Source organism: Phaethon lepturus, unplaced genomic scaffold (genome assembly GCF_000687285.1).
Source record: "Phaethon lepturus isolate BGI_N335 unplaced genomic scaffold, ASM68728v1 scaffold31935, whole genome shotgun sequence".
NCBI lineage: Eukaryota > Metazoa > Chordata > Aves > Phaethontiformes > Phaethontidae > Phaethon > Phaethon lepturus.
In genome coordinates, this window is record NW_010543155.1 from 18,408 (window position 1) to 42,789 (window position 24,382).

The 24,382-nt window shown below is 35.9% G+C and overlaps 1 protein-coding gene across 1 annotated transcript in view; it reads left to right on the plus strand.

Annotated features, from left to right (window-relative positions):
• The window catches only part of EPRS (glutamyl-prolyl-tRNA synthetase), a 38,382-nt gene extending 16,150 nt beyond the window's left edge, over window positions 1–22,232 (plus strand). The window contains exons 12-33 of the mRNA XM_010288270.1: window positions 841–951; window positions 2,563–2,699; window positions 3,418–3,625; window positions 4,060–4,172; window positions 4,777–4,894; window positions 4,995–5,366; window positions 6,229–6,459; window positions 7,144–7,392; window positions 8,215–8,445; window positions 8,780–9,045; window positions 10,290–10,341; window positions 11,233–11,442; window positions 11,615–11,687; window positions 12,475–12,554; window positions 12,875–12,976; window positions 13,640–13,795; window positions 13,915–14,112; window positions 14,614–14,787; window positions 17,034–17,194; window positions 18,153–18,231; window positions 21,523–21,587; window positions 21,861–22,232. Coding sequence (XP_010286572.1) covers window positions 841–951; window positions 2,563–2,699; window positions 3,418–3,625; window positions 4,060–4,172; window positions 4,777–4,894; window positions 4,995–5,366; window positions 6,229–6,459; window positions 7,144–7,392; window positions 8,215–8,445; window positions 8,780–9,045; window positions 10,290–10,341; window positions 11,233–11,442; window positions 11,615–11,687; window positions 12,475–12,554; window positions 12,875–12,976; window positions 13,640–13,795; window positions 13,915–14,112; window positions 14,614–14,787; window positions 17,034–17,194; window positions 18,153–18,231; window positions 21,523–21,587; window positions 21,861–22,011 — 3,537 coding nt within the window. The 3' untranslated portion in view covers window positions 22,012–22,232. The remainder of the gene's footprint in view (window positions 1–840; window positions 952–2,562; window positions 2,700–3,417; window positions 3,626–4,059; window positions 4,173–4,776; window positions 4,895–4,994; window positions 5,367–6,228; window positions 6,460–7,143; window positions 7,393–8,214; window positions 8,446–8,779; window positions 9,046–10,289; window positions 10,342–11,232; window positions 11,443–11,614; window positions 11,688–12,474; window positions 12,555–12,874; window positions 12,977–13,639; window positions 13,796–13,914; window positions 14,113–14,613; window positions 14,788–17,033; window positions 17,195–18,152; window positions 18,232–21,522; window positions 21,588–21,860) is intronic.
• The last annotated feature ends 2,150 nt before the right edge of the window (window positions 22,233–24,382 follow it).

Below are 24,382 nucleotides of genomic sequence, written 5' to 3' on the forward strand. Positions count from 1 at the left end.
GGAGGAAAAAAGTCATTTTATGTTAATAAAAGCAGGTGTTTTCCTATGTGTTAGTTTCCAGTTCACTGGAAGATCTCTGACATTCCTTTTGGACCTGGACAGCTGTTTTATTTGAATCATTATTTTTAAGTGGCTCTGAACAGTTTAACAAACCAGTATTTCAGGTTTGAAAAATGCTGTGACAATCTACGTCAGTTGAATTTGAAAATGGACAACAAAAATGCAGGAAGACTTTTTAATGGTATCTTTTTCTTGCCAAACTCATGTTGTATAAATCCTGATGAAGTCAATGTTAATAGTGTTGCCTTATTATAGTATCTAATGCGTCTGTATTAAAATTGCAGACTTAATTGGTGCTTCCTATATAGCCAGGTCTGTCCCTGATTCTGATGGAGTACTGACCTGGAAAATGACTGTAGGATCAAGTTTTTTGCTGCTGGAAAAAGAACAAACAGCACTGATAAATTATCACTTTAAATTCAGCTACCTAGAGACAAAGTGGTCCAGATGTAATAGCCTATGTGCATAGTAAAACTGTATCAAAGTACATTTTGCTCTCTTCCCTATGAGGCATTACCTCAAAATTTTGGTTACTTCTGGTGTCAGTAGTACCCAATCCATATTTTTTACTTGAAGTATTTCAGTAAAGATGATAAATTGTGAAGTATTACCACTGTTTTCTCACTTTTCTATAGCTTTGGATTAAAGTAACATTAAAAAAAATGCAGTAACATAAAGAATACCAGTTAATATTCCTTTTTGGTGGTGGTTGTTTTATACGACACCTTATTTCTCTGTCAATATTGTATAGTCATGATTCCCCTCATTTGTTTTCTGTAGGTTATAGACCCAGTAGCACCTCGGTACACTGCTTTACTGAAAGATGCAGTGGTCCCAGTAAATATTCCTGAAGCTCAAGAGGAGATGAAAGAAGTGGCTAAACATCCAAAGGTTCTTGCTTTACTCTCTTAATATTCCTGTATTGCAGATCAGTAAGTTGGAAGTACCTTGGCTTGGAGCAGTCAGCAAGGAGAGTCCTGCTTTTAATTTGCTCAGACAGCATGAAATAAAACCAAGGTGTACTTTTTTCCCAGAATTGTCAAAAAGTGGGCAACTACTGAATGTGTTTGTTCTGTTAAGAGGATGTAGGAAACTGCTTTTGTAAATATATAGAGTGCATATAGATGGTGCATTGAAAGGTCTCTTTGGGAATTTTCAGAAGAGGCCAGATGTTACAAGTATGGAATGATGCTGAGATTATATCATTATTTGATACTAACTTTCACAGAGTTTAAATACAAAATTTTATTCAAGCTTTATGGGTATAATACAGGAAATACTGCTTGTCAATAAGAGTGAGGAATGCAGGAGACTGAAAATAGTTTATAAAATTAGACTGATGTGGAGAAGTGATGTATTAACCTATTAATTCTACCCATCTCTGGATTTTTTAATATGACTTTTAAATTCGGATAGCAAATAGTTATTATCAAAAGTTAAGAATTTGCTAATTTGATACTCTTAGTATCCAGTAAACAGAATAAAATCCCTTAAGAAGGGGAGTGTGTTACTGACAATTCTTTTTTGGCCCTACAATTAAGAAAGATGCTTTCCTTTGAGCATGGAATCTCAAATTGTAGTAAGCTTCACTGAAAGCATCCCTTAGATATCACACTTGTACGGAGAAATAAGTGAATATTGTTGAGGTTTTGGTTCATTTATTTGTTTTTATTTTGCTACTCTGAGTGTTCTTGTAGCCATTTCTTGTAACTGAGAGGTGGACATCTAGTTTGCCCTTTTCTCAGTGATAAATAAACAAGGAAACAGGTTTTTAGCAGATGCAAGTGAGAATAGTGATTCTCTTAAGGGTCAAAAAGTCTGAAGTTCAGTCAGATGCAAGCCAGTGTATTAGAACATTGATATTAAAAATGCAACCTCCAGTCTACAATTAAATAAATACTGACCAGAAGAAAAATACTGACCAGAAGAAACAAATTTCAAATCCCTGATCTGTTGAAAAAGTCTGAACTCCCAGCTGTCTGACTTTAAAAAAAAAAAAAAAAAAAAAAAAAAGGTTTATCTCCATTACCGAGAAGCTTTAAAGCTGAGTATTTTTAGTGTTACAAGCAACGTAGTTCCAATTTCTGTCTGAAAATCTGTGCAGCTGAGAGAAACTCTGTATTTGTTTCCATATTAACTATAAAAAAACAAAAGTGAGAGTAATGCAATTATTTTTTAAGGGGATTTGCATAGCAAAATGGAAACTTGAGAAAAACTTACATCGTTTTTATCTGTAAGATCTTAAAGACATATGGACCTTAAGGAAACAGGGTATGCTATCAGTTGTGTTGGAGTTAGTATTTTTTTTGAGTGTACTGTCAGAGGAACACATGCAAGTTCTGAACGAGACACCTGAGAGAGTTGTGGAAGAATACTATAGCTTTGTGTTATTGTTATTTTCTATCTTCTATCATAAATAAAGCAGTGTTTTGGCACTGCATTAGCTTTAGTCAGCTTATATAATAACGGTCTCTCCTTTGGAATTAAAATCATTATTCACAGAATGCTGATGTTGGGTTGAAACCTGTGTGGTATGGCTCCAGAGTCCTGATCGAGGGTGCAGATGCAGAGACCCTGACAGAGGGAGAGGTGGTTACATTCATAAATTGGGGGAATATTATCATCACCAAATTAAACAGGTAACCTGTTTACTGGGAGATGAAATTAATTTTTGCTTTTCAGCTTTTTGTTGATTTTTTTTTTTTTAAATAGGTGGCTTGTAACAGTAAAATATTAATGGTTGTCCATGTATGTCCATTCTATGATTATATATATAGATATTTACTTTGAAATGTGCCACAAAACTACATTTTAGTATAGGACATATTTTACTGTAGATTCAGGTCTGAAATCACCAGTCAGTCCTGATACTGCATGTCCCTCTCATGCAGCATCCTCCATGTTTCCATGGTAATATTTCTACTGTGAAACAGCTTTTTCAGACAAAAACAATGACCTGGAATTTTAACAGCTTTCACCCTGTAATGAATATTGCTTTTGCATACTGAAAAACTAAACCTATCACCGTTTCAGTTGCAAAACTGTTGCAGTGGGGAAGGAAACCATTCATGTCACCAGAGTATCTTTGAAATGATTGTGTTGAGACAGTGGCAGAATGGGGTGAGCTGGGATAGAGGACACAAATATATAGGAATTTTCTTCCCATGTTCTTTACTGTCTCTTGATATTTAAGAAATCGAAATTAAAGGAAAATTTCAACAGGAGTGAATACACTCTATCCCACACTTCAAAAATGAACTCTGAAAACTTGTTTTTCAGTGAATCTATGATGGTCTGTAGTATCAAATGAGAATAAATAATTTAGGCTTTACTCTTATCATTTCTGTTTTCCTGTAGAAATTCAAGTGGAAAAATTGTGTCCATCAATGCCAAGTTGAATTTAGAGAATAAGGACTTCAAGAAAACGACTAAGATCACTTGGTTAGCAGAAACTCCATGTGCACCACTCATCCCAACTGTCTGTGTTAATTATGAGCATCTCATCACTAAGCCAGTTCTAGGTAAAGATGAAGATTTCAAGCAATATATCAACCGAAATAGTAAGGTAAGTTATCTTTTTTTCTCCTTTATTCCACATAGCTTAATGTTTGGGTGTGGGGTTTTTCTGCTATTTCTCATTACTCTTTTTTTTTAATCTTAAGATTTCATTTGTCAAGCACGCAAATCATGTGCTGGTGTATTTAGTTTCCATGTTTTCCATTTAACCTCTTAGAATTACAAAATTAAAATTTGACTCGTGTTTTCTCAGGCATTACTTGGCTTTTACACATCTGTGACTAATAGTTTGAGTTTTTGTCTTGATACATTCTTACGATACAGTACCTTCTTCTGAATACTTGTTCGGCTGCCCCTGGAATTAACTAACATTCCAACACTTCCAAATCAGAAAATCATCACTGTCCTTCTACAGCTCTACTGTATTTCTTACTGTTTCTTGCTCTCTGTTAGATTTGGACTGATTTCTTTTAACACTTATAGCAAGAAGAACTGATGTTGGGTGATCCTTGCCTTAGGGAGTTAAAAAAAGGGGACATCATACAACTTCAGAGGAGAGGATTCTTTATTTGTGATGAACCCTATGAGCCAGTGAGGTAAGCTACCTGGGAATGGCCTAAGCAGACTGCACAGAATTTAGCTTGCTGTGTTTTAATGTTTTCACACATGCAATGACAAGAGTAGCATTGTCTGCAAATATTTTCCCCTTTACCATCACCTTTCTTGTGGATTATTTTTGTGGACTGGAATGGCTTTTAGCTCCTACATTTCTACCTCTTCAAACTGTCTAAGCCAAGGATATGGCATTTTTGGTGCACCCCAACTTACTTGGACTTAGTAAAAAAGATCATGGTTTCCTTGTGATTCTAAGTATATAAATTAAGGAACAATGTTAGGAACAAAACAGGCATATACCCAATTAGAGTGTGCACATACTATTTAATTGTAACAGTTGTAACCAAACATCTAAATTACACTGTATTTCAGCATAATATTATAACAGAAAGAAAATTTATACATAACAGGAATCAATGCAGATCCCCAGTTATGTAAATTTGGGTAACTACAGTTGTGTACAAAGATAAATTTGCAGTTCTGCCAGAGCATCTTATAGAAAGAGTAGAACATTTGTTTCAATAAGCATTTCATATGTATCTTGTATTTCCTTTGTTATTGTTTTTTCTATAAATACTTTTATAGTCCTTACAGCTGTAAAGATGCCCCGTGCATTTTGATTTACATCCCTGATGGACACACGAAGGAAATGCCAACGTCTGGGTCAAAAGAGAAGACCAAAGCTGAAACTGCGAAGAAAGAGGTAAACTTGTGTTTGAGGGAAGTGCCATAAAATGTGTTACTGTACATCTATTACTGTACAAGATTATCATGCTGAATACTTGGCTTTTTTTTTTTTTAAGGCTAGTTCAACTGTAAAAGGAAAATCTGCTCCACTTATTGGTGATAACTCTACTCCAACCTGCACTATATCTGAAGGTCATCTGGTCATTTACAACAGGGTGTCTGCACAGGGTGATATAGTTCGTGACTTGAAAGCTAAGAAGGCAGCAAAGGAAGATATTGATAAAGCTGTGAAACAGTTGCTGGCCTTGAAAGCAGAATACAAAGAGAAGACCGGCCAGGAGTATAAGCCTGGAAATCCTCCAGTATCTGTAACTGAACAGTCTGCAAAGCTTGAGACCTCTGGTACCCTGGACAGTAAAGTTTTGTATGATAAAGTCGCAGAGCAAGGAGAAGTGGTCCGAAAACTGAAAGCTGAGAAAGCACCGAAGGTGGCTGATTAATATTTTTTTGTTTGGGTTTGCATAGGCCATTGTCCTGTCTGTGGAGGTGAATGGGTGCTTATGGTTACGTGTTTTCGTAGTGATTATCATTTGGACTGGGGTCTGTTCTGTCAAGACTTGTGTTTTCCAATACTTACCTGTTAGCTAGATATGTGTGATAAAGTTTGTGTTAATATTCATAAAGATGCAAGTTAATTCCTGTATTTCTTAGACTGCTCTTCTGAAACATGGACAGGATTCACCCCACAGCATGAGTTGATTAAGTATCCAAATCTGGTCCTTGGGGTTAAAACGCCCTGCAATATTTATTTATTTAACTGAATATTGTCAAATTGTGTGACTTCATAGGATTGACTTGTTGCTATTTAGCAACCCCAAAACAGAAGGGAACGAAGAAAGTAAAGATCCAAATACTACAGGTATTTTTGAGATATCTTCCTGTCTGGAACTGAGCATAGAAAACATAGCTACTAGTAGCTGTGTTCTTTCCAGTCTTTCTAATACAGAGCAAAGATGGGAAATAACACCCTTTGCATGGTGTTTGAATACTATTCATAATAGTGTCTTGGTGGCACCATAAAATCTAAATAAATAGGAAGATCTAAATTAATTTATTGTTATAATTTTACTTAGGACTATGAGGGTTGTATATCCCTTAACAGGAGTTACTTTGTTAAAGTAGGAAAGCAGTAGAGAAAACTTCTCTGAACAACTCTGCTGAATAGTTAAGAAGACGGAACATGTGTGCATGAACTGCAGGTCTTTTCATAAAAGTATTTAAGGTGCACTTCAGAGTCTTATGTCTATGTCTTTGTTCCTTCCTCTTTCTGCCCCTCCCTTTCTCTTTCAGGATGAGATAGGTGCTGCTGTGGAAGTCCTTTTATCCCTAAAGGCAGAATATAAACAACAGACAGGCCAGGAGTACAAACCCGGAAGCCCACCTGTGGTCTTTGTCCCTCCTCGGTCTTTTCCTGATTCTACTCTTCCATCCCCATGTCCAGTGGACAGCAAATCTCTATACAACAAAGTAGCTGAACAAGGCGAAGTGGTCCGCAGACTTAAATCAGAGAAAGCTTCAAAGGTGTAATAGCAGTGAATACTTCTGAGTGGAACGATATTTTAAGTTTAGACTAAAATCTAATTACAGGTTTTGTGCAACTTGAGGAACAAAATATAAGCAAGTACTTTCAAATTCTATGAAGTGCTCTCCCAAATTCTCTTAAGCTGATATGGCTGACTTCATGAGTTGTGTGATAGTGCCTGGAGAACCTGGAAAATAAAGAAGTTCTTCTTTTGGTAATACAAGATAAGTGAAGCAGAATACAGGCAGTAACTTGAAAAAAGGACTGTAACTTGAAAGCTAGAAAAACAATACTAAATTTGGTAGTCATTTGATAATGGCCAGGTAACCATTCTTTATTCAGAGTCTGAGTATTTGCTGTCATTCCTCAGCATACGAAGTCATGGACTGCTGTAACTGGAGGGAACTAAGCCACCTAAATGGGAAGCTTTCATGGCACAGAATTCGGCCCTTACATATACTGCCTGATTAGGTCCTTTGAGATACAACTCAGGTGTTTTGGCTAAAAAGTTTTACCACGGGACTCAATAATGACAACTTACACTAACAAATTAGCTCTGGAAGTTTTATTACAACAGCTATGTTAGTGCTATTCTAGTACAGACTATGCTATCTTAGCTATTGTGTTGCGTCTGTGTTGTTTCTACCTTTATCTGCAACTGCTTTTTTCCTTTCTTGCTTCAGGAACAAATAGATGAGGCTGTGAAAATTCTTTTAAATCTAAAAGCAGAATATAAACAAAAGACAGGTCAAGAGTACAAGCCTGGAAATCCACCTTCATGTCCTCCTTGTATACCTTCTACTACACTTCCATCTTCTGTATGCTGCAGTAACTTGGCACCCTGTAGCTTAGTGGATGGCAAAGCACTTTATGATAACGTAGTTGAACAAGGGGAAGTGGTACGCAAACTCAAAGCAGAGAAAGCTTCCAAGGTATAACAGTAAATAGTGTAAGCAATTGCAATTCTTACCACATTTTGCCACTGGGGGGAAATCTTTCACCAAGTAATGATCAGTGTGGTAAACTCTCTTATGTCCTAGTTGTAGCTTAGCTGTCAAACTTGCATGGTCTGATAATGCCACACAAGACTACTCTGATTGATGAATACTCGACTTCTATCTCTACTCCAAGATAGAAATTCTAAATTTGACTGGGGTGGAAAGTCAAACTTAACCTCTCACATCTAAATAAAGAGGCACAAGCAAGGCAGGTGTTAACCCTGCAGAAGTTTTTAATGTATTTTACTTTTGCTGTATTTCGGACAAGTGAAGATACAAGTATCTAGTGTACTGCGACAATAGCAAGACTTTTCAAAACTTGACAAATTCAGTGATAGTTGTGAAAAAGAACACAAGACAAACCTATGTTTTCAGGACCTGGTGGCTTTTTCCACCTATATTTCTACCTTGCAGAATTGCTTTTGGTGTTGTGTTGGGGTTTTTTTGTGTTTTCTTTTTTTTTTCTAAAGGCCTTTTCTAAAACAGTTTATTGTATTTTTCAATGTAGATTCTGCTGCAGTTATTAACAGGTTGTGGCTGGGCAGGTGGGCTAGGGGACCATTCTAATATAATGTGACAGCTCTTAAACATAGTCCTGTTGCTTGGGGAAGAGCTGTTACTTGAGGCCTCTCCTAATTATGAAGCACTGTTTATTGCTAGATGGAAATTTTATTTTCTTAGCCTGAAAATCAATGCTTCTTGTCAGTTTTCTCTTTAATTCTCACCAGTACATCTTGCTATTTGTCCTCCATATAGGATGAAATAGATGAAGCAGTAAAACTCCTTCTTTCTCTAAAAGCTGACTTCAAGGAAAAGACTGGGCAGGACTACAAGCCAGGACATCCGCCAGTAGCTCAAGGTGCTTTGCCCAAAGCATCAAACATAGTACCCAGTGGTCCAGACACACCTGAAGCTAAAGCCCTATTTAGCAAAGTAGCTCTTCAAGGAGATGAAGTTAGGAAATTGAAATCAGAAAAAGCAGAAAAGGTAAATACATAATGTAATATAAAAATGCAATATATGTATTTAAATCTAAAAATCTATTTTCAAGTTAGTGTGATTATGGGAATTATAAATGTACAGTTACAATAGGTAGCATTTGAATTCTGAGGTCTGAAATGTACTTTTAAAATTATTCCTGTCAGATATGGTCCTTAAAATGTTTATGTATTTAAGTTAAGTATTGGCTTTTTCAGATTTTTTCCCCCAACACTCTGTGGATGTCCATAATGCCATACAGAGATCCATTTATTTTTTTTATATAGCCTTTTTATTCCTGTGATTTCTCTATGAATTTATCTTTATTTTTTTGTTCTTCAAGGAAAAGATAGATGCAGCTGTTAAGGAACTTCTTCAGTTGAAGGCCCAGTATAAGTCTGTTGCAGGAGTTGACTATAAACCAGTTTCTGCTAGTGGCATTGATGACAAAGACAAGAAGAAGAAAGAGAAAGAGAACAAGTCTGAAAAGCAGAGTAAGCAACAGAAGCAAAACGATGGCCCAAAAAAAGAACCATTGCAAGGACAGAGTGGTAATGAACTCTCCTCAGATGGATCAGGAGAGGGTCAAGGCCCTAAGAAACAAACCAGGTACAGATGCAATCTTTAATCTATTTGCTAGAAACCTCAGCTGTTTACCTCTAATCAGATCTAGAGTTTTACAGGTTTCTCATTTCACTTGAAAGTGTGGACATTTGAAAAATAACTACGTTCATTTTCGTATTTAGGATCAAGCCAAAAGTTACCAAAGTTTATTTAGTGTCAGTTGTACCTCAGTATCCTACTTAGGAAAATTCTACCTAGCCTGTAGAAAGCATAAAGCAGTGTGCACACTTTGTTACTGTGGGTACTGACATTGAGAACTTGCTATGCTTCATTATTTGCTTCTGCAAATGTACTGTGTATCTTGCTCTGTATAAACCCTGGAGAAAAAAACCCCTTATGCTTATTTCATTGTACTAGGATTTCCAGAATATTTACTGCGAGTACCATGAGAAGTATGTAACCCAACCCAGAGCAAGGCACTGTTGCTGTGCATCCCCTCTCCTGGTCCCACCCTGAAAGTTTAGAAGTCATTCCACAGCAAGCATTATGCAGCACTATTTGTTTCCTGTTTCAGAGACGTAAATCACGTTAGAGATAGAGATGTGGTTATTTTGTATAGAAATTATGCCAGAAAAATGCATTTTTCACCCTTAAAATCTCTCTGTACAGATATAAAAACTTTACTTTTGTCTACTGTCATTTGCATCTGGTGAGTTTAGCCTTCTTTAGAATCTTTTAGTTTTACTAGTTATCTTTATTTTGGTGGTAGGGTCATTTTTCTGTCTTGAACAGTTTGACTGACATTCACATGGTGAATTCAAGTTGCGTATATTTCCTGAAATTGTAGCCACCAGCTAGGTAAGAAATTTTTAAAATGAAGAGTAAGACAACTTACACATGGGTCTGGTTAGTCTTAGGTTCTTATTGGAGGTGCTTGGGTTTTTTAATGCGTCATTATGACGTTCTTTGATGCCACCATGGTGAGAATTAGAAGGTTTCAAACAGTAGAAAGGAAACAGAGCTGGTTTTATGAAATACTCTTGTGTTAGCCAAGGTAAGAAAATGCTAGCAATTCCTACTAGCCAACACATACTGAACTGTCAGAAAAAAATTTGGAAAAGTTATCTTTGTGAAGTAAAATTAAAATATTCTGTTTCACGTCCCTCTTTTTCTGCTGTGTGTTCCCCCCGTGTCCCACCCCTCCCCCCCAAGAAAAAGAAAAAAGGTTAGGGTAAATTTCACTGCTAAATGCTCTACAGCACAAATTGGGTTCTTTTCTAATACCCTAGGCTGGGTCTAGAAGCTAAAAAAGAAGAAAATCTTGCAGACTGGTTCTCTCAGGTAAGTGCATATCAGTTTAAATTAAAGAATTATTTCATTCTCTTATAAATAAAAATCTGTTTTGGATGTGTATCTTACCTTATATTTCTGGGTTTTTTTGTGGCTTGTTTGGGTTTTTTTAATACAAAACAAAGTACGTGCTTTTTCTATTTCTTACATTGCTATCATGGTCTCAAATAGAAGTGCCTGGATTGAAGAGCTGAATAAATTTAGGAAGCTGTAAAAAGGATGAGCATCAACCATTTCACATACCACCACCCCCATATATATATATGATTTCCTTAATTCATGTATGCATCCCTCTTTCATTAAGAGTGCAAAACTTCAGTGAAGTGATGGGAATTTCACAGGCTTGGGAGTTTTATTCCATCTCAAGATGATGTATAACCGAAGTTAGTACCTGTTGATAGGGAATGAGTTTCCTGGCTCATGAGGTTCAAAACAATCAGAGTAGAGATGATTAGTTTAGATTAGCCTACTTAGGAAAGATTGTAAATAGATACCAGTGGTGTACAGTGCCTCTCACTAGTACAATTTTTGCATATACCCTAAGGAATAAAAATATTTTCTGACATAAGCTGGAGAAATTTCTTACAAAAGTGCAGTTTGTTGGTTCCTGGATATTAGCTACCGTCTCTTAATTGGACCCATGAAATTCAGTTTTAGTTAAGTGTTTACATTATTCAGAACTATTATTAAACTTAATGTTCCTTCTTAACTTTCTCTGATTTTAGGTAACAACAGCAATCTCAAGGCATATCTTTGCTAACTTTTTGAGCACAAAGACTTCTAGATAGGAGACTATTCTTGAATTGCATGCCGTACGCTGAATTACTGAATGATCTTTGTATGTGAAATTGGAATTTCAGTATCTGAATAATCTTTTGAAAGGTGATCACAAAATCAGAGATGATTGAATACTATGATGTGAGTGGCTGTTATGTTCTTCGTCCTTGGGCTTATGCTATTTGGGAAGCTATCAAGAACTTCTTCGATGCAGAGATCAAGAAACTTGGAGTGGAAAATTGTTACTTCCCCATGTTTGTGTCCCAGGCTGCCCTAGAGAAAGAGAAGACTCATATTGCTGACTTTGCTCCTGAGGTATGCTTCAAAACTTTTTTTTTAATCTGAGTATAAGAAACCCAACCAAGTGGTTGGGTCTACCCAAGTCTACAGCTAAGTATGAAAGTAAGGTTTTTTCGAGACTTGTTTTGTTTGCTCTTTTTTTTTTTTTTAATACTCCCTCTTTTTTTTTTTTTACTTGTTCCTTTAGGTTGCTTGGGTCACAAGATCTGGGAAAACAGATCTGGCTGAACCAATTGCTGTACGTCCCACAAGTGAAACAGGTAGACCTCTTTTCATGCAGTTTGGCTGTAAAGAAAACAGTTACAGGTATAGCATAGCTGATAGACAAGTGGTTGAAAAGTGGAAACCCATTTTTTAGAATGTTTTCTATAACTCCATATCAAAATTTCCTAAATTTGCTGCTGCTTATAGCAAATGTCACAACACTATATGTTCCCTTAAATGGACTTTTCTAGGAAATGTACACTCTAGGAATTTTTCTGTTAATATCCTGAAGACTGACTTGCTTTGATTGAATGACACGTTCTGTTGTTTGTTTTATATTTTTTATAAGATAATGTCTTCATCTCATAATTCACTTCAGTTTTGCATGTGCTTTGACTATAGCTGTGAAACTAGCTTTTACTAAAATTTCCTCCGAGTAATTTAAAAAAACATTTTAAGACCTAAGGCTGGATGAGTTTTTGATTGAATCAGGTATGGTATAACATCCTGAAATCTTGAGGTCAGTGAATTTTTATTTGTGAACCTAGATGTATTTACGTACTCTAGGCCAGTAACTCAAACATAGTGTCATTAGATATTAAGCTTTGGATTGTACTTTGACCAGCAGCAAGCAAGTTATTTTGCAGAAACACAGGACGAAGTGAAAATACTCCTTTCAGTGAAAATATTATGTGTTAAGACAAAAAATGTGTTATAAAGAGAATTAAACATAAAAGCATAGTTCTCACAGCAGAGAATGTTAAGTGTATATGTAGCAAAAAGAAAGGTTTGGCATAAACTGACTGTATTGTGCAGAGACCCAAAGCTGCTTTCTTTTTACAGTCATGTATCCTGCCTATGCAAAGTGGGTGCAGTCACACAGGGATCTTCCCATCAAGCTTAATCAGTGGTGCAATGTTGTGGTATGTCTGTACACAATTTCTGAGTAACTTGTATCATAAGTGCAGTGTAGGACAACTGTTCTATGTGGATCATAGTACATATTTCATGGCAAAAGTATGAATCTGGTTTATGTGATTTGTTTTTCTCACTATTTTCAATAAAGCATATTTTATCAATGTATATTGTTGATTATATCGTTTCAGTAGAAATATGCGAATAGTTGACTTTTCTGCTTTTATTCAGAATTTTCTAATACCCATTTATAAACATTATTTTTAACAATAATTTGACACTTTAGTGTTAGTTATGGTGTTCAGTTTTTTTATTTCCTCCCCTCTAGCGTTGGGAGTTCAAACATCCCCAACCTTTCCTTCGTACTCGTGAGTTCCTTTGGCAAGAGGGTCACACAGCATTTGCAACATATGAAGAAGCAGCAGAGGAGGTAAAAAACAAATACGCTAGTGCTTTTGCTTTCAGAAGTTACCTTACTCCATAGCAGTACAAACGAATCTTTTTACTAGGACCTGGTAGAAATCTGTCTCTTTTTCTCTGGGAGCCCTGATGAAAAATACCAGGTGTACTAGAAGCCATTTTTTTCTCAGACATAACCCATGTCTGAGGCTAGTCACTTCAAACAATATGGGGAATTTGAAGAGTGTGATATATAAAGAACACTTTTCTTAAAAATTATTTTCCTTAAAAATCTGTTTACCTTAAAAAGTCTAAATAATGTGTTCACATGTTAACTGCTAGAAATTTTAATACTTCCTTTGCCCAAACGACAGATGTTTCATTGAGTATCGCGGCATATCTTTATTTACTTAGCAGTTACTCAAACTTTTAGCTGGAAATTGGAAGTTTTTATAACCATTGGACTGGCATATTTCTGCAGTGACTCTTGTTTTCTGTCATCGTTTATAGTTGTTGCTATTTGATTCATAGAAATAACAACCAAAGTTTAAAGCAATTGAAGAAATACTATTTTTTAATCAATCTTGAGAAAGTGTTAAATTTTTAAGATTATAGATTGTGGCATATAAAAATATGTCATGATTTAGCAAATGCAAAATGCTGAGTAATTCTTAAGACAGTATGTTCATTATAGGTGATGCAGATACTTGATCTGTATGCTCAAGTGTATGAAGATCTCCTGGCAATACCTGTTGTGAAAGGAAGGAAGACGGAGAAGGAGAAATTTGCTGGGGGTGATTATACAACCACTGTGGAGGCATTTATATCTGCCAGTGGAAGAGCTATCCAGGTATTTATCTATTAGAAGAATATTTTTTTCAGTAAATACAGTAAGATGAAAGCCTTAAACTGATGCTTGGTAGACTTAACTTTCCATTGAGTATAATTTTCTGCGCTCAACTATTTCAGGGAGCAACGTCACATCATCTAGGACAGAATTTTTCAAAGATGTTTGAAATTGTATTTGAAGATCCCAAGAAACCAGGAGAAAAACAGTTTGCTTATCAGAATTCCTGGGGCATTACAACTCGAACTATTGGTGTAATGACAATGATTCATGGAGATAACATGGGATTGGTGCTCCCACCTCGAGTAGCCTGTGTTCAGGTGTGTAAAAGTGCCTTAAATTACCATTTTGTTTCCTTTCCTGTCTTGGAATTCGTATTAATGATAATTTAGATAATAGGATCAGGGTTGTATATTTGGTCAGATGAATGTCATGTATCATACTAAGAAAAAAAATCTTGCTCTAGATACGTCCTGGTGGAATGGACTACAGCTCAATTCCTTCCCTTCTCCTATCCATTAAGATAAAATCGGGGTTTTTCATATTGGGCACTTAACAAAGGATAAGAGCTGTCTGATTACAGAGCATTCTGTATAAAGTTAATACAAATCATAAGGGTACTTGTGGTAGACAAGCTCCCTTTAATAGTCCATCTATATAAAATAGTTTTATTTGAATCGTTTGAATGAAAATGGAAAGTATCCTTTAATTCTGAGAACTTGAAAGAAATTACTGGCATATAGGGCCACAATATTGTTTTTAAGTTTTTTAATAACTGGGAACTAATCTTATAATGCAAAATACATGTCATGTCATTGCAGGTTGTAATTATTCCCTGTGGTATCACAAATTCCCTTTCTGAAGAGGACAAAGAGGCTTTATTGAGGAAATGTAATGAATATCGTAACAGGCTGCTTAGTGTTAATATCCGTGTACGGGCTGATTTAAGAGACAACTATTCACCTGGTTGGAAGTTCAACCACTGGGAACTTAAGGTATGTTTCTTTCCAGGAGGTGTTTTGAAGGCTTGTATGTGAGATATGTATGAGTCATGTCATGCATGCCTTGTGTTCAGAAAGCAAATATTTTCTCTAAATGAAGAATTGCTGCCAGATAATCCGTGATCACTTTCATTAATAAGTGAAGAAAAGGTGTTTTCTGAGACTTGCTCTGTTTGACACACAAAACTAAGACTTGTGTGTCATTAGCGATTTTTGAACTTCCAAGTTTTCCACTTTGTGTACCTAGAAAATGAAATTAATAGTACAAATTACTTGCATGTTTAAAAATTTGTACCAATAGTTAAGTATCTTCAGGGTCACAACAGTGCCTTCTTTGCACACAGTGGAACAGAGAAGATACATCTGTACAGTGTCAATAAAGAAAGAAGCCATTTTTTTTGTTTAAGAATTACCATGTTCCCCTCATATAGTAGTTAAGAGGAACAGTTCTGCTTTATCAAATAGAAGAGGCTTTTGTAAAACAAAAATAGTGAACAGAATGAAACAATTGTAATTAGAAATTGAATGATGTATTGAGTGGTATTATGGGATCATATTTTTGTGCTGAATATGAAATTAGTGTCAATAAGTTAATCTTCAGTGCGAGATGATAGAAGCTCCCCGAGTTGTTGAAAGATCCCATTGTGTCCAAGTTCTCTTCCCTTTGTGTAACTTTAAATTTTTTTTAAATGGAGCTTTAATACCATGAATCCATGTTAGGAGACTTCTTAAATAAAACTAGGTTTATCAAGGAGGCACAGCACAGGGGAAACAATGTTTTCTATAAAATCTAACTGTCCTGCATAATACATAAACTGCATCTTCAGGCTAATTGCAGGCAAAGTGCACTCATTTTATTGAGTACTGATAAGGAGTTTCATAGGGTAAAAAATACAAGGGTACTGGAGTAAGAAGTACAAGAATGAACTGAAAAGTATTTTGCCTTATGTATTTTTCAGCTTAGCAGATTTCTGATGTTACCTCCAAAAACAGCCAAGTCACTGGTACTTGTTTTATAATGTCTGATATTAGTTCCATTGCTCTTTCTTAGGAAGTCTTGCTACATGACCATTAGGCATTCTTCTTTCACTGAAAAGTGGTATTACAATTAGAAATACTAGATACTTTCTGCCAAGTTTTAATTATGGAGACAGCTTTTTTGTATGCCATAAACTAGAATATCTGTTCAGTTTAAATTGTTAATAACAGTCTTGAATAGCTTTTTATGTAGGTTTGCGGCAGGAGTAGGTATTTTACCCTTCAAACAGGTTTTACTATGTTTTTCATCTTTTTAGCATAAACAAGGTGGGGGGGAGGTATAGACAGTCATTTTGAAGCTGTGAACTTGAAGAGATTCCAGAGCACAAAATGTGTGGAAAGCTTGGGTAAATGTCTTTGATTCCTCTGGTCACCTTTTGAACATTGTAGAATGCTTTTAGCTTTTTAGCTTACTGATTAGATTTCCCTTGGGGGTGGGGAGGGACTCAACAAACCACTAAAATGCATTCGCGCTTACTGTCTTCGTTTCCCCTGAAAGTATGTGTAACAGCTTGGGACATACGTTAGCAGGATGTAGAGAAAATAAGTTAGACTCAATAGACTCTTAACCGACTAGTAAAATGGAAACTCTTTTTTTGTCTGATGGTATATGGGAGATGAGAAATTACATGGTTCTTACCACCAAAGTTTATGAAGTGTAAAGGCTTTACATAAATAAAACCACTCTCTGTTTGTAGTCAAATATTCTATGCAAATAATGTTGACACTGGGGCTATACTTAACAGAACCTTTGCTGTTTGCTGTTCATACAGTTGAAAGTGTGCTGTGAAAACAGAATTAAAAGGTATTATTGGATGAACTAGAACATTAAAATTACTATAGAGGTCTCAATCATTCAGACTTTAAAAATCATATTTGCACTATCTGGAATAACTGTCTTAGTGCAGTTTCAGTTGTGCTTTAACTATTTTAGTATTACTTGCCTGTCGGCACAGATGCAGTCTCCAAGCTAGTGAAGCAAAGTATAATGCGCAAGTAAGAGACTGTGGATGAGAAAGACAGAAATGTATAAAAGCAGTGGAATATACACTGATTTTTTTCAAAGAAACTTAAATGTGTAGAGTGATTCCATATTAAGACTGGCCTTTAGAACAAAACAAACAAAAAAAAAAAAAAAGAGAGAAAATGAACTCTTCTGAGAATGACTTCTTCATTATAACTTGTAACTTTTTTTAACGAAGGGTGTTCCAGTGAGGGTTGAAGTGGGACCACGAGACATGAAGAGCCAACAGTTTGTAGCTGTTAGAAGAGACACAGGACAGAAGCTGACCTTTTCTGAACATGAAGCAGAAGATAGACTGAAGCAGATTTTGGAGGAGATCCATGCTAACCTTTACAACAGGTAAATTGAGAAGTACAGTAAACAGCTGTGCTAATCACAGATGGACTTTACCTGTCAGAAGAATTTCTCACATTATTGGTTCATCTGTGCAGAAAGACAGGTTAGGCCCATCTTTCTGTTTGTGGCATTTCATTTTTCTGCCTCTGAAACTTGTTCACATACTGTGATAAAAGTTTTCTATTGTGCTCATGAAACAGAAGATTAAAGGTTGTGAACTTACTTTTAAAAATACTTATGCGAGTTCATGTAAAGTATTAATAAACAAATACACCATAAATGCTTCATGGGATAATAATGCACAGGATTCATTCCTGAAAGATGCTTTTGGTACGGAATATAAAGTTGTCCAAGAAACTTCAGTAGTTGAAGTTCTGTGTTCAGAAGTGTATTTTAAGACCCTATGTCCTATTGACTTTCATAGTATTGTTTACTTACAAGCAATCAAATGCTTTTGGAACTGTTATTTGCACTTACTGCATATGCCAAATCCCTTGCATGTCTGTCATTGCAAATTGTTGTTTGTAAGGACAATGAGGAAGACGAGTTTTCCTGCTTTCTTCTGTGGTGATCAAAGTTGCTTACAAGCAGAATATTTTTACCTAGTTAAAAAACATTTAGATTCAGAACATAATTAAACAGAAAAATCGACATCCATAGTACTTATCTGTTTCTATCTACAGCTGGTCAGTGTTGAACTGATATGCACAACAGTATGAATTAACATGGTGAAATGTATAGCAACCTGGAGACCACCCCATTGGCAATTAATAAAAATTTTATCCCTTTGCGGGCAGAAGTGATAGAAAGACATAACCTTGACTAGGAAGATTTGAATGAATATATGGCTTCTCTTCTTGTAACTTTTTGTTTTGACTGACTCTGAAAACGTAGTTCATTTGGCCAGTGAGGTTATGTGTATAAATCTGCCCTGGCTGAAGTTTTCTTTTCCTTGTCTTAGAGCTTCTGAGGACCTAAAAAGTCATATGGTGGTGGCAAATACTATGGAGGACTTTCAAAAAGAGCTTGATTCAGGAAAGGTAAGGAAATTTACTTCATTCTGTCCCAGTAAGTGCCTTCACACATTTTCCGTCCCTTACAAATACTCAGGGGCTAGAAATTTCAAATCTTACATATGAACAATGTTGTGGTTTTTGTGAAACTGTTCCCTCACAAGCAGATGAAGCCTCTCCTGTAGATCTGCACAAAAATAAATTAGCTTTCCCAAAATTTGTGATACATGAGGCTTTCTTCTTTTGCTAAAATACTGTATTTACTAAATATGGTGTTTCAGGCTACAACCATTCAAAATTTAGTCCTGTGCCAGAGGTGACAGGGTGTCTTGAAGTGACTTATAATGCTGCAGTCTAGTAATTTGCATTTAAAGTGTTACATTTTTATCAGAAAGCACTTTTCAGAGAGATTAATGTAAATATTTTATTCAGATTAAGATAAACTTACTGTCATTATTCTAATGCAAACAGTAAAAAACACTTGTCAAATCTTGTAATAGGGTCCAAGTAAGAGTTTAAAGTACATGCTATTTACGTCAAAGAAGTTTTGCCTTCATGACCTCAGTAGAAGCCATTGGGTTCATTGAGAATTACTGCAAGTCAGAAAGCTCCTTGAGTTGATAGTTAGAGTAACCCATAATGTGGATGGCTGAGCTCTACTGATTTAGAGATCTGTAACAAATCTAAAGTTCTGGCAAAGTATTTGGAGTTTATATGAAAGATGAAGTTTTCAGTAGAGAATTGAGCTCCTGCTTCTTTTTCAGAGATCCACTGACAGAAGTTCTTAATGCTCAAATTCTGTCACAAACCCCAGCTTGTGAAGTTGTCTATATATTTAGATCAATGTGTTCAAGTAGTAGGATCTCCAGCATTAATCATTAAGGCTAAGATTGGGGTTTTTTTCTGTACCAATTAGATCTACTCTGAAATTTTAAAAATTTCTGATGGAAAATGCACAAGTGCCAAGAATTCATAGTTCTTTTGTTAACTTCAGAAATCTTTTTAAGTTATTCTTGGTTAGGCTTGACCTACCATCACGCTCTTTTCTTGCATTTCTATTGCACTTAAATTCAATTTATAACAAGATCTAAAGGAATAATTATGAACTTCAGAGGAGGGACTGATTTAGCGTGCTTATGAAGTTGAGGATACAGAGTTTTTAGACATTCTGTGCATAGGTGCTAGAATGGTAGTACTGCCTTATTTTACTCTACAAAACTAAATAAAAGCGTGAAGTACTCTGTTTCCAAACAGCTTTGGGATCTAACTGTAAAGTATCATTTCCCTGGTACAAGTGCCTCTAAAGCATCTCATGATTCTGGTGGTAGATTTAAAAAACCAAAAATCTTTAGTTTTTGCTTAACAAATAATCGTGCTCTGCATAGATGTTCAACTAGTACTACTGCTCTCATGTATTGTGATTTCAAGAGGTGCCATCATGTATCTTTCATGTCTGAATTAAACGAGCACTCTGAAACTATGCTTGACTGTCTTCAAGACAAAGAAACAGTCAAGGAAGACATAAACTCTTAAAAAAATCTTAAGAGATGTAGTAAACTTGTATGTGAAAATAAACTGAAATGGGGAGTCAAGTTCATTCAAAGAGCAGGAATGGAATGTGAAGCTAATTCTGTATTGGTACATGCATATAAATTATTACTCTTTAATTTTGATGAAATACTATAGAACCCACTTTCTTCTCCTACCACAGAGGTTCCAAATGATACCCTCTGCCTATGGAGAGGGTAAAATGCCTGCTCTTCAATGTCCAACACTCACTGTTGTGTACAGCTAGCTTCTAGAGAGGGCCAAGAGAATTGAACTATTTGTGTTATGTTTAGAACTCTAACATAATCTAGTTTATAATGTAGTTAAACTTGGAAATGTGAACAAATATTTTCACATTCCAAATTGGATACTTGCACCATTTTGGTACTGAGGTTATGTAAGTTTATTGTAGTCGGTGTATCTGAATTGAAAAAAAATGACATAAGTCACTTTATGACTGTTTCACTCTACCTGTATATGTTGTATGGACAAAATTTTATTACGTGTGTATTCTGTAATTTATTGAAATTACACTGTGTTAGCACTGACTACTGTTTAAGAAGAAAATTTGTAAGCTGAACTACTGCTTAATTCCTGTTGCTGTTTTCCCCTTACAATTGCAGTGTAGACTGTTAGCTCTTTAAAAATACAGACTGCTTGTGTGTTCGTTCAAGTTGCACGCAAAGTTTAGTTGAAACTCTGGGAATAAATGCACAGGTATTTAAACAAAGTGTTATTTAACTAATAAAAGAGTAATGAACAGTATAGTAGAGTGGTAATGGTTCCTTTTTTCAGTTGCAAGAAAGTGATTGTATAAAGTGAAGTCTAATAAAGGCAAATTGGGAATTTTGCACTAACAATGTAAATTTGGTGAAAGAAAGCCACAGATCAGAAACCTAATTCACAGCTTGGATAGAATTAAATTGACTGTGAAATGCTGAATTTAGTAGCTGTTATTGCCCTCAGCTATTAGAATTACATGAGGGTTCAAATTGGGGGGGGGGGGTCTTTTTAAAATAATCCTACTTTTTGGTAGTACACCGAAATTCCATTCCAAGTCCACTAAAAATGAAAAAAGTCAGTAAAATGGAGTATAAAACTTGGGAAAAGAGATTTGCTACAATAGTGAAGACTAGTACTGAGTACAGTGTATGAGATTATAATTTCAACTTTACTTTCTCAGTTTCCTTCAGTTAAGCTAACTGAAGGGAACAGCAGGAAAATAAGCACTACTTCCCCCCCACCCCCAAGAAAAATGTGCTATTGGCAGTTCTATTTTCTTAAAATATGTATGTCTTTGTCTTGTTCAGAAAATGCGAAAATTCATAGTACTGGAATTAAAATGGAAACCTCATTAGGAAAGCACTGTTTTGCAGTATGTGAGCAAGCATTTGTTCTGCAGTTTGAAAGATTTAAGCTTTTCCTGAAAAAGAGTATTTCAGGAGAAAACAGTATTTATACGTTCTACAGAAGGAAGATATATTGGGTTAAAAAAAAAAAAAAATCAGCACCCTGACTTGATTTAAATGCTGCTTTGGGTTTGTGTAAGTTTTTCCATGCTGCACTATGGTGGGATGACTGTGCTTATCTATTTCTCTGATGAGAAAGAGCTATTAAAATTTAATTGTAGCAATTGGAACTTTTCCCACTTTGAGTGTATGTGAGATCTGAAGGTTTAGGAATCTTCCAGAGACAAGGATGATTTTTTTTTGTTTGTTTTAAATGTATAACTGTTTATTTTTTTCCCTCCCTTTACCCCTGCCCCCACAGATTGTACAAATCCCTTTTTGTGGAGAAATTGAGTGCGAGGATTGGATCAAGAAGACCACTGCCAGGTAAAATATAACTAAACTGGAAGGTATCTACCAAGATCAAAATCAAAATGTTTTTAATATACAACAGGAACTAAAGATGCCTATGGGTATAACACTGATGTACAATCCTCACCCTTTACTCTTGCTGTCCTGCATAATTCAATATATTTACTCCCTTAGTTCTGAAACTTTCAGACTAATTCATGTGCTTTTTGAGATTTTATTTATAATACACTTTATTGCACCTTTATTTTTAAATAAATGTATGTATTTATGAATATGTTTTTATTTCAGGGATCAAGATCTTGAGCCTGGCGCCCCTTCCATGGGAGCAAAAAGCCTCTGCATACCTTTTCAGCCTCTCTGTGAACTACAGCGTGGGGCAAGATGTGTCTGTGGCAAAAACCCTGCCAAGTTTTACACCCTATTCGGTCGTAGTTACTAAATTACTAGTGAAAGCACCTTCTCCTTTATCTGTGAATTGAACTTTTTTTAAGAAGACTGAAATAGCCCCCAAACTTAATCAGTTTTGCGACTTTTTAAATGATTCAAAAAATGAAGCCATACACTATAACCCCCCCCCCCAATTGTCAGTCTTAGGCTAGTGGTAATTCACAGACTTTTCTGTAAACATCTCTAATAATAAACATGTATTGTGAGCTGTAATACGCTTTGGTTGTTTTTTGTGTTGCTCAGTGGTGAGGATAGGTATTCTTTGCTTGTGTCTCTTTTTCTAGTTTGGTGCATACTATTTTCTAGTACACTGAGAAAATGCCTGAAAGGTTGGAGAGAATGTCATAAACGCTCTGTAGTACAGTTTAGTGTGCCAACATAAACTTCATAGCTAAAACATCTGCTTTTAATTTTGCCATCAAATTTTTCAATTTTCATTGCAGACTTGCTGCTAACTTGTAGGCATGGTAAATGCTACCCTTTTTGAAAATTCCCCCTGGAGCCAGGTCTTTCAAGGAATATTATCACCCCATTATAAAACAAGTTTGAAAGGCTATGTTAGATTAAATGCCACATTGTTAGCCAGATGCAGGTGAATGCCATTTCTTGCAGCTATTTTGCAAAGCCCTGTTTCTCTTATCTTATAAACTGGGATTTTATAGCTGTCTCATAGTGATACTGCAATGAGTAATGCAAAGCCAATCTGAAGAGAGGTATTTTCAGTGCTAAAGATTTTAGGCTCTGGTTATACCTATATGTTCCATGAAACCTTTTTGCTTTTCATGCATTTACTATGTGTTGCTTTAGCAGAGAAGGCTGGATGTTGCAGAGTTATAAAATTATTAAAAAAAAAATAAAAATTACTTCCACTCTGAGCATAGGATTGACTTATAATATGAGATAGTCCTGGCACAAAATAACTTTTGGATGGCACATGCTTAATCTGTTACTTTTTTCTCCTGTATGTTTGAAGGCTGTCTATGTAAACCCCTTTCCCTGAAAAGAGTTGAGTCAAAACTTGTCAGTTTAAAAGTTGGACCACTAGATACTCCCCAAACCCTTCCTGCAACAAAAGTCTTAGGCATACAGGAGACTTACAGTACTATTCCCAGATCTTTACACTTCTCTGCTTTTCAGAAGCATGTGTGACCCAGATTCCTGTGGTCAGCCTTCCTCGTCAAAATTTTGAATATTAAATTGAACCTGTGGCCTGTCCAGTTTAGGATCATGCACCTTGTGATAGTACCCCAGTTTTCAGAGGAAAGTACAGAAATTATTAAATATTTCAGATCAGCTTGCTCACAATGTTTGAGCACTTGCAAAGTCTCTGTAATATTCCTTGGATGATGATTATGCCTGAAGGGTTCACTAAAGTTGCATCTTAAAATCATCTATCCTGCATTCATATGTCTAGGTATTTTCTCACTATATAGACAAAATCTAGGGGGTAGTAATGAGCAAAGGATCTGGGGAATGATATGTCAGTGCATGCATTCACCTTTTGTTTTCAGTTGACATACCAGAAGAGTGGCTCTAAGGTCTTCTGATCCTGGTATGTTGTCTCAAACACTGACTGGAATTACACTTTGAGAAAGAGCGTAAGTAGTGATGCCAGAGTGATGTTCTTCTGGCCTCAAATGATGGGTAGCTAAGACTGGTCTTCAGAGGTATTGCCTACTGGAGCACTCTTGTGCTGGAGGAAGGGGAGAGGCAGTAACCAGCAGCTTTAATGTCCTCAAGCGTAAAGAGGCAGGAGAGCACCAAGATTTTTTGACACGGCAAAACAGATTATTTAGACTAGATGAGCACTTTCAGCTCACATCAAAACATTCTACAACACCAGTATTTTAAAAATGAGATGTGGAAGCTGTTAATAGCACAGAACAAAGAAAAGGCAAAACTAAATGCAGTCTCTAACACTGCTGCAACCTTATCTGTTTGAACAAACAGCCAACCTTCAACCAGTTGACTTGATCAAATTCATGAGTAAACATATTGACAGCACTGTTCTTAGTTACTCTCAACCTATAAATGGGTTGGTTTGAAGCCAGAGGTTTCACAGAAGCCCAGTCCTTTTTTCTTTCTTTGTTTGGGTTTTTTAAATTCTTTTCCCCAGAATGGTTCTTCCTGATTGTAGTAGGACTTGAAGTGTATGGAATGCGGATGACTCACCTGCAAATCTCTGTGATGATCTTCCACAGAGGAGAGGCTAACGGCTGTCTGGGAGAGATACATCCGTGTCGAGTATCCTTTCACTGGAAGCACAATCTGAGCTATCTGTAAAGCATTATAGAAACATCTGTAAATACTGGTATGAAGACTTTCAGACTCTTAGTAGTTTGTGTCTGTTAGAAGAAAATAAG